Source organism: Dendrobium catenatum, unplaced genomic scaffold (assembly GCF_001605985.2).
Source record: "Dendrobium catenatum unplaced genomic scaffold, ASM160598v2 fragScaff_scaffold_273, whole genome shotgun sequence".
Lineage (NCBI taxonomy): Eukaryota > Viridiplantae > Streptophyta > Magnoliopsida > Asparagales > Orchidaceae > Dendrobium > Dendrobium catenatum.
The window spans coordinates 8,730-22,603 of NW_021318735.1; the positions used below are offsets into that span (position 1 = coordinate 8,730).

At 32.8% G+C, this 13,874-nt stretch overlaps 1 protein-coding gene across 1 annotated transcript; it reads left to right on the forward strand.

Moving 5' to 3' along the window:
- The first annotated feature begins 955 nt into the window (after positions 1-955).
- Positions 956-11,425, forward strand: LOC110113813 (protein unc-50 homolog). Its single transcript, XM_020846512.2, has 7 exons — positions 956-1,005; positions 1,089-1,127; positions 6,005-6,073; positions 10,276-10,334; positions 10,417-10,539; positions 10,658-10,729; positions 11,063-11,425. The coding sequence occupies exons 1-7, from the start codon at positions 956-958 to the stop codon at positions 11,119-11,121; spliced, it is 471 nt and encodes a 156-aa protein (XP_020702171.1). The 3' UTR covers positions 11,122-11,425.
- The last annotated feature ends 2,449 nt before the right edge of the window (positions 11,426-13,874 follow it).

Below are 13,874 nucleotides of genomic sequence, written 5' to 3' on the forward strand. Positions count from 1 at the left end.
AAATATTTATCTTCTTATGAATCATAATATATGTTAATTCCATTAATTTTCCTGTAAGAGAACCTATATTCCAAGTTCCTATCCTAATTTTAGTTTCATAGACTAGCTTCTTTTCCCACATCCATCCTTGATGTGGGAACCCTTGTCTATTTAACACCGCACCTGGGCACCGGTGCAGTGACCCTTGCACACTTGTCGCTATATTCAGGCCATACTGCGCGTCGCTTCCAAGGGACCCCCTAGCATTAACATAATTTCTTAAAGGATTCATATAATTATTATTCGATAAATTTTACGCTGGTTGTCGACTACCTAACGCAACCTTTCACTTTTCTCATCCAGGACTTGGGACCTAGCAACGACAGTGTTAAATAGGCAAGGGTGCCCATACAAGAAATGTAACAAAAAATTCACCCTGCGTGCGAAACAAGGGTGTGCGACACACAAGCGGCAAAAATTCCGGTGAATGAATTAATTCGCATTTTAAAGCAAAACATCTATTCACTATTTTAATAAAAAAATAAAAATTTAAGTTTAAAACCAAAGTTTTAATATTTCATTAAATATATAATAATTATAACAATAATAAATGATTTAAGCGAAGAGCGAATGCACTCCACGATGCCCATCCAACTCCCAACTACCGTGTGCCTAGTCGGTCGCCTCTTAGCCGCCAGTGCCACTCCTACCCACCATCATTTGCGCCGCTCCGACTTGTGTGTTGACCTCCTAAGGATGACCATCTATTGCCCTTAAAAAAAAAAGAGAATAAAAAAAAGAAGAAGAAGAAATTACACACACACATATATATTGTGTGTTTGCTTAAAATTTTGTAGCCTTGTCGTTGCGCCTCTCATTTTCTTTGTGGACCCTGAAAGCGAAGCATTCGATGCAGTGAGTGGAACCTTATATATGCTTTTCTTAACATGCGGGAGGAAGCTCATTGGAGGCATTCATGGCACAGCGTGTGGATCCCGTTAGTGATGCATTTCGATGCTATGAGTGGTGCTTCGTACACATTTTTTTTAGAGTGGTAGAAGGAATCTCATCAATGATGTATGTGATGTGATAAGGTGTTTGTTTGACAGGCTTCCTCCTGTGAGGTGGAACAGGTGTCCACCTGTGAGGTAGAATAAGTGTCCGCTTGTAAAGCGGAACAAGCTTCCGCCTATTTAGGGGAACAGGCTTCCGTCTGTTTAATTTAGGTGGGGCCCAACAATCCATCATCAATTAAGGCGAGCAATTAAGAGGAAATTAAAGAGGGGATTGGGACTAAAATTTAAATTAAGAGGATTGTTTTGGCATTAAATATATTTTATATGCTTTAGATATATTGTTTAGGTTTAGGTTTTACGGGGTATTTGCTGAAATTTGAAGTATTCTTAGGTAGTTTTGGGCTCTAGTCGTCGACTAGAGAATTGGGAGAGCCGGATCTTCCTCTCCAATTGATGATCCATTCTATGTTGTGGTTTTCTTCTCTATTTCATCAATTGCAAAAAGTTTTCTTTTGTTATTTCTCTTAAATTCGTCTTGGAGATTGGGTTTGGGGTGTTGAAATTCAATTTCAGCAAAGGGGGAATTGATTTCTGCAATTATTTCCTATCAGTATTTTACTTGATGCATTTTCTTGTGCAGGTATCCCTTGTATGTTTTTCTTTACGTGTAGAGTTTTTTTAGTCCCGACTATGGTGTCCCAAGACACCGACCATACACGCATTTCTTGGTGCGACGAGCAAGCCTACATCCCCGTCAATTCCACCTACACATGAGAGATGCCAGGAGGCTTCTAGCATTTTGAATGAATTTATCCTTAAAAAATTGCATTATCAGGGAATCTAAAACTAACAAAATGCAACCAATCTAAATGATGAATATGCAAACTTGAACAAAATGTGAACACTAAATACAAAAACATGGGACTTATAGGGACTTAAATTTGTAACTTCACCACAAGCCATAAAGAACCTTATTAAAAAAGCTAAGATTTGCAACAACAATTAGAACTCAAGTGAACCCTTGGGATGAGTGAAATGAGCGTCCACTTCCTCCCATATTTATAGGGATGAAGAACCCTCTAGTGGAGCCCACAACACTTAATAAAATAATATTTAAAGGACCCAATAATACGAATGTGAAAAGTTTCATGTATTCATCCCGTTTGCTCTTTCGTCATCATCAGTTCAATAACTCTTTTTTGTGTAAGGGATAAATGTCGATCATTAAAAATTCTTAAAATTGTAAAAAATAAAAATGCAAAAAATTAAATTTTACATAACTTTGCCACTGTATGAATTTTATGAGTCAAATTTTAAATTATAATGCACAGCGCCTTAAAATTTATGCAAGGATTGTGAAGATGAATAAAAGAATCAAATCAAGATATTTTTAAGTCATGTGAATATATCACGAGGTAGTATCCAAACTCCACTAAAATACCTTAAGAAATATGCAAATGATCTAGTGCACATGTATTGTGTACATGCATTAGGCAGATGCATTGAAAATTGTGCATGTATATGACAAGAACACTAAAAATTACATGAGAAAATAAATAACCCATGGGCTTTGACGAGTGTAATAAATGCTTGATATAACATCTTATATATTGTGTTGGGTTAAAAACAAGTCAAAATAAAGTCCCTTTTCATTAAATTAAATACATTTGCATGTGTTCTAATCTATATGTTAAACCCCTTAATTTAAGGTCAGAGAATACTGTACATGTTAAAATAAATAATTCATATTGAACCCGATCCTCTGTTAGCAGATGAATAGAGTTGATAGTTCAAATGATAAAAAAAAAGCTCAAGTACCTCGATTATAGAAAATCTCAATAAGAGGGGAATACTTAATTTTCAAAAATATGCTCAAACTCTAAGGTCACTCATTCGAGGCCTAAATTTTGATTAAAAAAATTCAAAATCTATGTAAAGTTTAAATGCTTAAAGTGAAATTAGTCACCTGAAACTTTAAACAAAATTTATCCACCCTCTACAATAGTTTGTTGAAGATGATAAATTTAAGAATAATATCAACTCACAAAATACGATTTTTTAGTCGAGAATATCACTAAGATTCATTCTTAAATAGTCTCCTGCTATTAAAGATGCAACACATGTCCTCTATTAGATGATTAGGCTACCAAATGGCACCAAAGATAAATAGTTATGACTAAGGCCCTCTGATCGGTGGTTTTACCACTAAATTACAGTTATGGTCATGGTCATCCAATGGCTCAAAACTTTTTGAGTAATAAATCATAATATGTACTTGATAGGGCACCTTGCCCCCTCCATTAACTAAGTTTGCTTGAATTTATCCTTTTAGATAAACATTCACTCTAGGTCTATATGGTACTTTTGGACAAAACAACTCATAACTATCGGTAAGGATTCTTTGGTCATGTTGGGACCACTTTCGTTTACTAAGTAAACTTGGGATCACGATAATTTGTGATGATGGAATCATGGAATCTTGATTAGGTTTGCCATCATTTCTCAATCATTTGCTAAGTATATGGTGGTTAATTTCAAACCCTAAAAATTTGAATCCAAACCCTAAAACTGTTGCTACTATATGTCGGGTATTTAGTACCTATCTAACTGCTAGCCTTAATCAAAATTGTTCTCTTTTTAATGGGAGGGATAATTAACCATAATGTCATGCGCCTTTGAAAATCCGGGAATCAAATAATAAAGTCTTCGTGAAATGAGGGTAAAATTTTTGAATAGTATCTTATCTTTAGATCTAATCTGCGTTATGAAAATTTATCATGGAAATTCATTTGTTAAAATTCTCTGTGAAGAAAAGAACGAAGAGGTTAAGGTGTGAATTTTTGGAGCCCATAATGACATGCCATGCCAAAAATTGGGGATGACTAATTCCTCTTAAGAAGAAAATCAGAGTCCCAAAATGGAGCAAAGTTTAGGTTTGTGTAGCTACTTTGAAGACTAGATCCTCAAAGTAGAAATGCCTAGCCTAAGCTGCCACTCACATTTATACGCTTGGAATATCTATTTGTTAAAACTCTCCGTGAAAGAGATCAGAGAGGTCGAGGCGTGAATTTTCGGAGCCCACAATGACATGCTATTGCATCAGTTTCCATCCCTCTTGTGGGTTACGCCAAATATTAACGATGATTAATTCCTCTTGGGAAGAAAATCAGAGTCCCAAAATGGAGCAAAAAGCCTTTCCACCTCGGTTTAGGTTTGTGCAATTTGGATGGTCGATCTCTTTGTAGAGGAAGACTAGAGTCTTGAAGTAGAAATGCCTAGCCTAAGCTGCCACTTAAAGTTATACCTCTTGCAGGATAATTTATGGCATTTTTATACGAAGAACTAGAGCTTGAAGAGGAAAGACATTATTTTTCATGAACTCCTAAGGGGGTATTTATAGTAGGGAAGAAGGAAATACGAGAGGAGTATTTTTATATTTTATTTTATTTTATTTTTTTGGAAGAAGTTTAGATTTGTTGAGTTGTTGATTCAAAACTTACTATTTTTTAAAAATAATAATCATTTAATTCAAAAAGTAAAACACCTCTTGTAGGCACACAATTTGCTGGTATGGCCTGTGCAAGCTTTGGATAATTTTTTGAGCTTGAACTGACCTCTTTAGATACTTTTGGATGGTCAATATCATTCTTCAATGTTCTAGATTCAATTTTAATATTTTTGGAGCCCAATGAATCCTCTAAATATAATTTTGAGCCATTTAGAGAGTTTTGGGCATATCTTTTTAACAATTTTTTATTTGCATGATGTGCAAGCTTCTCTTAATGTTAAAATTAAAATCGGGAGAAATTATGTGATTCGCGACCATGAGGAGAGGTCCACATTGTCGTCCAAGGATTGCCATGCCTTGCAATTTTGTTTGAAATTTTAATTTATATCTCAAAATTTTCATTATCGAAATTATTTTTGGTCCAAATTGAAAATAATGGACAACTGATATATCTCCTAAAAACTCATTTGATCAATATGAATCTTTGCATAACTTTAGACTTTAGATCTCAAAGCACTATATTTTCAACTAGAAACTTTTGTGATGAATATTGGGATCACCCTAACTTCATCTTTAGTAAATATAATAATCAAAATTTGCATCTAGACGAGATGAATCAAACATGCTTAAAATTGTTTAATTTTGATGTCACTAAGGCAATTAAATAATTAAAAAATATCAATTATTCAAGGAGGATTATTCTAGACTATTTTATAAAGTATTTAGGATTTTGGCAAAAATAACCCAAACACCCCAACATAATATTTATAAATAGCTTCATTCCAAACTTGGCGGGGAGACTTGATGGGGAGAATCCTCAAATTTGAAGAATCCTAAAGCTCTTTTTATCGATCAACATTACCCATCATCGACCAATCCTGACAATCACCTGTGTACACCATCACCCGAAGGCCTCTATCGACCATCAATTGATATCGACATTTGTCTTCAACCATCAACCAATGTTGATGTTCATTGCCACTTGGTTTCCTTTGCTGACCATCTAGTGACATATATTCCCATCACTTATTATTTTTCTAATATCTTCAACTACTGTCATAGGAGATCAATATGGTAATCTAGATTTTGCAATCCAACATTCTATAGTTGAGGGGAAGAGAAACATTTTGTTAACATAAACTTGTATAATGGACTATTCAAGCTAGCCTAGCCTCTTAGATTTTACACATAAAAACTCTTGTGTCTCTTGTGAGCTTCAACCTCCTTTTATCTATATGTGAACTTTTATGAAACGCTAGGACAAGAAAATTTTCCTCTATTACTGCAAAAAACTATAAATGTCTTCACTTGCATGTTATTGTTTTTCATGCTTCTCTTTTGATGATTGCTAATCCTTTTAACATGCACTTCTTTTAAACGTTTTCCTTAAACTTCGATTTTGTTGCTTAAGATAGTAAGTTTAAATTACTTTCCCTCCGTATCCAAAAAGAATTTAAGTAATTGTGTAGATCATTGCTGAATTTTCCTCTTTACCATCTAGGTTTCTCACAAATGCTTATCTGCGGGAAGAGTCTCCTAACAGTCACGTAGTTGAGCAACGTGTTGAATGGTAACTATAGAATATGCTTCTTTTGTCTTCTTGAATTTGATTCGCTTGTTATTTTTGCTGATAGGTTTTGATACATATAGCTATTCTGATACTATGGCTATTAAAATTATGCTGCAAATAATAGTTGGGCTTGGACCTATGGTTAATTATTTCTATTGTGATATGAAGGTCATGGGATTGAATTACATGAGTAGGCTCTTTGCAATGCAGAGATACGCTTGAATCCATCAATTTCTTCCTGCATTTGTGAGATCCTCAATGCATTGAGCTTGCTTCTTTGCTAAAGTAATAATTAAGCTCTCCTGTTTATCCTTTTTTTTTTTTGGTTTTCTCTGTCTCTTTTTGAAATGTTGCTTGGTTTGTTATCCATCTTTAACGGATGGAATTGAAGTCCAAAATCTAATTGATATTCTGAAAAGGAAATTTAAAATGCGTTAGGAAGACATCCATTTCATATAGTAAGGAATATAGTAATTTCGTATGTCTTATTTCTTGATAATAATTCGCCTCACTTTCATAAATGTTGTACATTTTCATGATTAAATGTTCTCAATAATTTTTTTTCCTATAATATTTTTTTTTTCATATATTTGTTTGTCCAAGGTGTATTCTATCATTTCAATATTCACTTTAGGATTATATCATCTGAAAGGGTGTTTTTGGTCGAAAAGTCAATTACTAAGTGCTATGAAACACATGAAAAAAATTACCTCCTCTTATGATGATTCCAAGTCTGGCATCAATCAAGCTTGACTTCTTGATGTTTAGGAGGCTATTCTCACTTTCGTATTCCAAGTTCATAAGGTCAAGTATTCTTGGTTCAGGAGAAGCACTTATATAACGTATGAATAGGCAGGCTTAACTTTTGATATACTCTTTAATTACCCCTAATAAGATGCATTGCTATTAGAGGCAGTTGGACACTCAGGCTATCTTAGGGGACACTATAAACATCTCTTAGTACTCCCAAGAGAGACAGACATGCCTAGCTGATCTTTTTTCCATTAGGTGCCAGACATTGAAGAATGATTTGCTTGATTTGAGAGATAGGTGCTAATACTTTATATGCCAAAGATGCATCAATTTTGTATGTGAAAATTTGACATCAAATGATGTGAAAAAGGCATCAAGAGTTGGAAAGTCGTGTGTACTAATAGGAACAAGTTGATCAAATATGGGTATAAGAACTTCAAGATCTATAGTAAATTTTGAAGATGAAGTTGGTGGGTCCAAAAAAAAAAAAATGAAGAGATGAAGGCCACAAATCCTATGAGAGTCTAGAGAACACGATGATGAAGAAGATGAAATAGTTTTAGTGAAGATTAAATTAGTCTATACATGTTACAAACTTAACTAGTTTAATTATATTTATTTAAGATAATTTTCTCAGAAAAAAATTTTTGTACATGGAATGCAATGTAAGTTGAAAAATTCATTATTGATTGGCATAAGATTATTATTCTTTTGTACTTCTCAAAAGTATTCCTCAATTAAATCAATTTATAAGTGATAGCCTTTTTTTTAATAGCGCCACTCTAATGCGTGAATGTTTATGTTGTTGCCTGGTGTCTTGGGGGCTGCCATATTGTACTGAGGTTCACTGGTGCTTTTGATAATGTTGATAATATTTTGAAATGAATCAAATCTGAGTTTTCTTGAATCCCCACTGTGGATCCTATATCATCAACAAAATATTTTTTACCTTTGGCTACTAATTTTTGACAAAACATTCTCAGAAATGATGTGAAAAAATGAGTAAAAACACATTAATGCTTAGAAATAAATAAGATGTGTGATGAGGACATTGGAGATCAACGGCTACGATTTTTTTTAGTTATTTATTTATATGTTTTGTACTAGTTTATTTTATATTGTTGTTTTTCCCTTTTTACCCTTATGGGTGGTCGTGTAGTGTTGTAGCCCGAAGGGCATTTTAGTCTTTGTTATTTTTCTTTTCATGAGGCCTATTTATAGGCTAGCTTTCTTGTATTGAGGATGATGATGGTTAATGGAAAATTTTGGTTTTGGATCTCTTTGTGAGTTCTCAAGTGAGGAAAGCCTAGGAGAGGCTCAAAGCAATACCCAACAGCCCCTTGGTGGAGCTCTTGGTTTGATCTTCTCATAGCAACTAATCTTATTGTTAGTATTGGAATTTCTCGTTGAAACCACTCATGTATGCAAAGTAAGACTTAGTTAACTATTTAATGATCTCAACCTCTCGCATGTGTTTAACCTAAGCTAAGTACCACTTAATTTTTATCTTATCGTTCAATTCCGCATAAGATTTTACTTATTATTGCCTCTAGACCTAAGCGTGCAAACTTCGTTGAGCAAATCATTTTCGCATGGGATTGTTTCACATCAATGTGGCTACATTAAATAAGTACACAAACTTCAAATAATGTAGAAAATCATAATTTAAACCATTTTTGCTTGTTATACGACTATAAAAGAAGACTTACAGTCGAAAGATATTTTTGCTTCGTCAGTGCTATGACTTAATGCCTCATTCATCTATATACTACGAGCTCACTCACCATTAATCATGCCATGGGAACTTGATCATTGTTGATATTTTTTCATCGTCATCATCTTGAAAATGTGGTTTGTTTCTACCAACACCTAAATCTTTTCCGATGAAAAACAATCAATTTATTTTGTTCTTCCACCTTTATCTGACAGCCCTAGTCCTATGCATTAATTTGATCATGTCACACTGTTGCTTCCTCTACTTTTTTTTTTTTTCCTTTGTTTACTAACTTCAATCCCGTTTCCTCAAGAGGTGATGCTTCCACACTTCCTGAACACGCTCACTTTTACATCTTATCCTTTAAGTCTGCTGAGCTCCATTTTTCATTCATGCTTCCCAAGAAAAAGAAAAAAACCTAAGTTTATTTATACCGACTTTGTATTATTGTGAACTATCAATCAATATAACACATAACATGGTTGGCCTTGTATCATTTTTCAAGGGCTAAATAAGAATGAATATAGCACAATGGGCTTCCTAATGGAATGCTTAACCTTACCATTCAAGAGGGACTGAGCGGGTTCTACATTTGAATTTGTTTTGTTGTCAAAAGTCATTTCATATAATTTTGACCAGTTCAATTAACACGCATGACTCCGGGAGATGAGCAGCCTCTGTAAATGTTTGCACAGAGTAGCCATAGGAAAAATGAATACACTCATAGGAGAGAAAATGAGAAGTGTTGACAAAAGGATAGTGACATGAGAGACCTATCCATCTTTTGCTCTTTGTGATAATGTTAAAATCACTTTAGTCTATTTTGAACTATCTTATCTTAAATAAGTGCTTCCCAGATTATCCCGTAAGTATGAAATTCTGTCTTTCCTTCTTTATTTTAGCAAAGATTCATCTTTACTATTTTGGCCACACTATATTTGTTTAATAGTAATGTTTTGCCCATCAGATCCATATGGCATATTTAGCCTATTTATTATTTTAGGAAATCTATCTTTTAAATATCTTTGCTATTGCTTTATTGACCAATTCCACTAACGTTACATTTGATGTTCATATCCTAGGTTGATCATTTTCACCCTAAGGGTGAGCCATAAGCTCTTATTTTATGTTCTAGCACACATTATTGTTGTTGTCCTTGTCTTTTGAAATTCATTTTTAATATCATTGTTGCTTCTATTCCCTGGGTAAATTTATCTTTGTTTGCCATATATCCCCATTTATGTGCCACTACTGTTGTCATACTGGATACCTTATCTTTAAATTAAATATTCACTAACTTCCTGCATAAGATTTAGGCTTCGTTTGGGACGATTTTCTTACTGTTTTTTAAAGCAGCTTTATAGTACAATAATTAAAATTTTTGAACTAGAATTCTGCTTTAAGAAACAGTAAAGAAGCTGTCCCAAACGAAGTCTTAATCTATGATTAGACTTCTCTGCTTGAGATTTTATTTATAATCAGACTTGGCTTAATTTGTAACTGGCCATATACCCTTCTTTTAATTAATAAGGTTGGACTTGTTTTTTTCATGCAAAAAAAAAAAAAAAAGAATCGTATCTGTAAGTTTCATGCCTGTTGTATTACACCCTCCTCCATTCACTGCAACTAAAAATTTAATTTCCTACCCTTTCATATTGAACTATTTAATGTTTACCACAATATAATCAGTGAACGTAGCTTGCTTGATATTTTATTTTATTTTTGCTTGTTTCAGGCTATATGCACTTGATGTGCATTGCAACTCTTTCTTTCCAGCATTCATTTTGCTCTATGGTAATAATCTAAACACTTTAGAACTAATTTTAACATTGTTATTTGAATTTGTTTTTTGACGGCAACCTCCTATTTATGTCAGTGGTTCATTACTTCGTTTCTCCTCTATTAGTCGCCCATGGTTTTTTCCCAGTTCTGCTATCAAATCTGCTTTTTATGGTGGCTATTTCTTACTACAACTATCTTAACTTTTTAGGATATGATGGTATTCTCTCTCTCTCTCTCTCTCTCTCTCTCAATATATATATATATATATATATATATATTATATATATATATATATATATCTTCTGTACTTGACTTATTTTGTGCTGACTATGCAGTACTGCCATTTCTGGATAGAACAACTTTCTTCTTGTATCCAATTGGTCTTGTCATCATTCTATCCCCTCTTTGTAAGTATATGTTTTTGGTAAAAGGACTGTTTGGGGCAATTTCTTTACCATGTTATTTTTTTAGATTGTTATGATATTTTATTTGGCCTCTATTTAAAAAAAAATTAATGGTCAAAATTAAATTTTACAATTAGATCTCAGCATTTAATAGCTATAAGAAAATTATTGCCATATTAAAAAAATATTTATACTACCCATAACCACTTTCAATAAATCCATTTTTTCCACAATAAGCGAATAAGCTATGGCTGCCTTAAAAGCATCCTAAACTCCATCTTGATTCGACTTGTAAAGTTGCAGGCGAGATAATATATTTCTGATTTGTTGATGTAGTGATCCTGACCGGCTTCAATCCTACAAGATATCTTATGAGCATATACTTCAGATCATAACTTGACATTGAAGTTAATCAGTCTCCCAACTTTTTTGATTTCACAAAATCCAGATGAACAGCAACTATTCTATCAAGCAAGACGCTTTAATGTATCAGCCTTTACATTAAGCCTTTTATTCCCCTCTTCTGATACTAGTTCAGTTTTACTCTGTAGAGCTACATGTCCACTATACTATATTGTTTAGAGCTACATGTCCACTATATATATATTCTTTTGTTTTGGTAGATTTTTGAGGTTAGTCTGTATAATTGAAGATGATTTTTATTGGCTTAGTGATCTCAACTGGGAATTGTTTGCAATACTTTTTTGCTGATAGAGATTCGGTTTTTCTTTTGGAAGTGCCAATGGATAGCTCTTTTGGTGAGAATATGGCTATTTGAGTATGTTTTTTTTGGAAGTTTCAAACAAAATTTATATTGTATATAAAGTTATTTTCATTTAAAAGTGTTGAAGTAGTAAATTCCTTTTTTTTTAAGTGGCTATGACCAAATCAAAGAAAATTTGATTGGAATGAAAAAATATTGGTTGGAATTTTATTATGAATTTGTATATTTGAATGCAAATTTGATATATTTGAAATTTCGAAATGGAATGATATTAATCTATAATGATTTGAGTATTTTTTATGTATGAGGTCTTTTTTTTTTGTTGGACCTGAACTTGAACTGATACTCTTAATTATGATTTTTTGGCCTTTGTGTACTAAAAAAAATTATGATAGCAGAGAGATTTTAATATTTAATATTATATGGAGATCTAGCATATCTAAATAAAATAGAGCTGTAAATGACATCGTAGTTTTTGCATAAGAAAATTTGAAAAAAATGAAAAATCGTGTGGTTTAACTCTGTTGAAATGATTATGCTCTGTTTGTTTTTTGTAACAAATGTTGTCGTTTCCTGCGATTGAACAATGGGTTGATATAATATAATAAAATGTTATATATGGTAAATTTTTATTTATAAGTTGGAATAGTCTTGTGTATGAGATTTATCTTCAAGAGATTATTTTTTGTTTATTTGGTTGTTTTTTAAAGGAGATGATATCAAAGATCAAGAAGTTTAATATAAATCTTGGTGTTTGTATAAAGAGTCAAAAGTTGATGTTAATGTTGGTGATGACAAAATAAGTGAGAATTGAGCTTTTGTGATTACGACGTGCATAGACTATATATGTGACGTCATGTATCAATACCATTAACAATGATGGGAGATGAAGTCAGAATGAGTTAGTGTAGTCGATGAGTGATTGTGACTAGGAGGCTATGACGGGGTGAATGGTCGGAAATCATAGTTAGGTGATAGTAGTTGGAAGATTGTGGTTGGGCTATGATGTTTGGAGGCTTAATTGGGCAATTAAAATAGGATGATTATAATAGGGGAACGATAGTCGAAGGATTTTAATTGAGTGATAGTTGTTGAAGGATTGTAGTTGGCTGAGGGTAGTCAGAGAACTTAGCTGGGTGATGATAGTTAGGGGATTTTAGCCAGGTGAAAGTGGTCAAGTGACTGTGGCTAGGATATCATAGGGGATAGTGGTCGGTTGATTGTAGTTGGGTGATAGTGGTTGAAGGATCTTTGTTGGCGAGTAATGGTTAGAGGATTGTGGTTGGATGGTGGTGGTTCAAAGTTTATAGTAGAGCGACAATGTTTAGAACACTATATAGTTGGGCGATGGTGGTTGAAAATAGGTCCAAAAATAACTATAAGTCATTTTCAATCAAGTTACAATTTTATTCTAAAAATTCATGTATAATAACCAAGAATTCATTGCTAACATCATTCTCCCATTAACATTCCTATTGACAAAAGAATAATCTAAAGTACATAAAACAACATAAAACCTAGAAAACTCTCTCAACCTCACTCCACTAGGTCCTGGCCCCTTTCTAAAAACATGTAAAAGCCACGGGGTGAGTTGATAGCTTAGATGATTACCAAAATCTATCACTATAATCAATGCAAGGTAATAGGAATAGTGTACATGTAATCATTCAATCCAGAACATTATAAACATGTAACATTCAATATGAATAATTTCATTTCATATGCACAATGAAAATCAATATAAGTAATGTGACTTATAATTAGTGATCAATAGCCATATACAAAATCAGTATATTCTATCATTTCTGTACCCATGCCAAGTTATAATACAATAGGTCTGTTATGAATCTATGCATATCTATAAATTATGTTTTATTTTAATTTATATATCATTTCATATATGTTAGTATCCCTACATTTATCATATGCATGTCATACAATATCAATGCTTATATGCCATCCTTATATATATATATATTGTATGCCCCTATATTAATCTTAACACTCTTATCATATGCATGTATCAGTCATGTTATTTATCATGTTATATTATCACTTATTTAATTTATCATGTATGCTCATGTCACATGTATGTAAGCAAGACAAAGCATTTGACTACATGTGATATTTTTCCTGTATCAAGTCATGCAAGTCATTCAAACCAAACATAAATAAATCAATAATATTTTTTATGTTATAAGGATTCAATCTCATATCAAATATCACATATCACAAGTTAGGTGGCTTTATGAAAGAAGTTATCACTTCTTGTAACTTGGTGTATCATTTCATATTAATTAGTCTATTTATACACCTCTTTTCATATTACTTAGGATTATACTATAAATCATATTTAAAGGAAAGCTCATCGGAGCATCCTCTTGTACATGATAACACGTTTCTAGCAAACTTAAACTAGTTTAT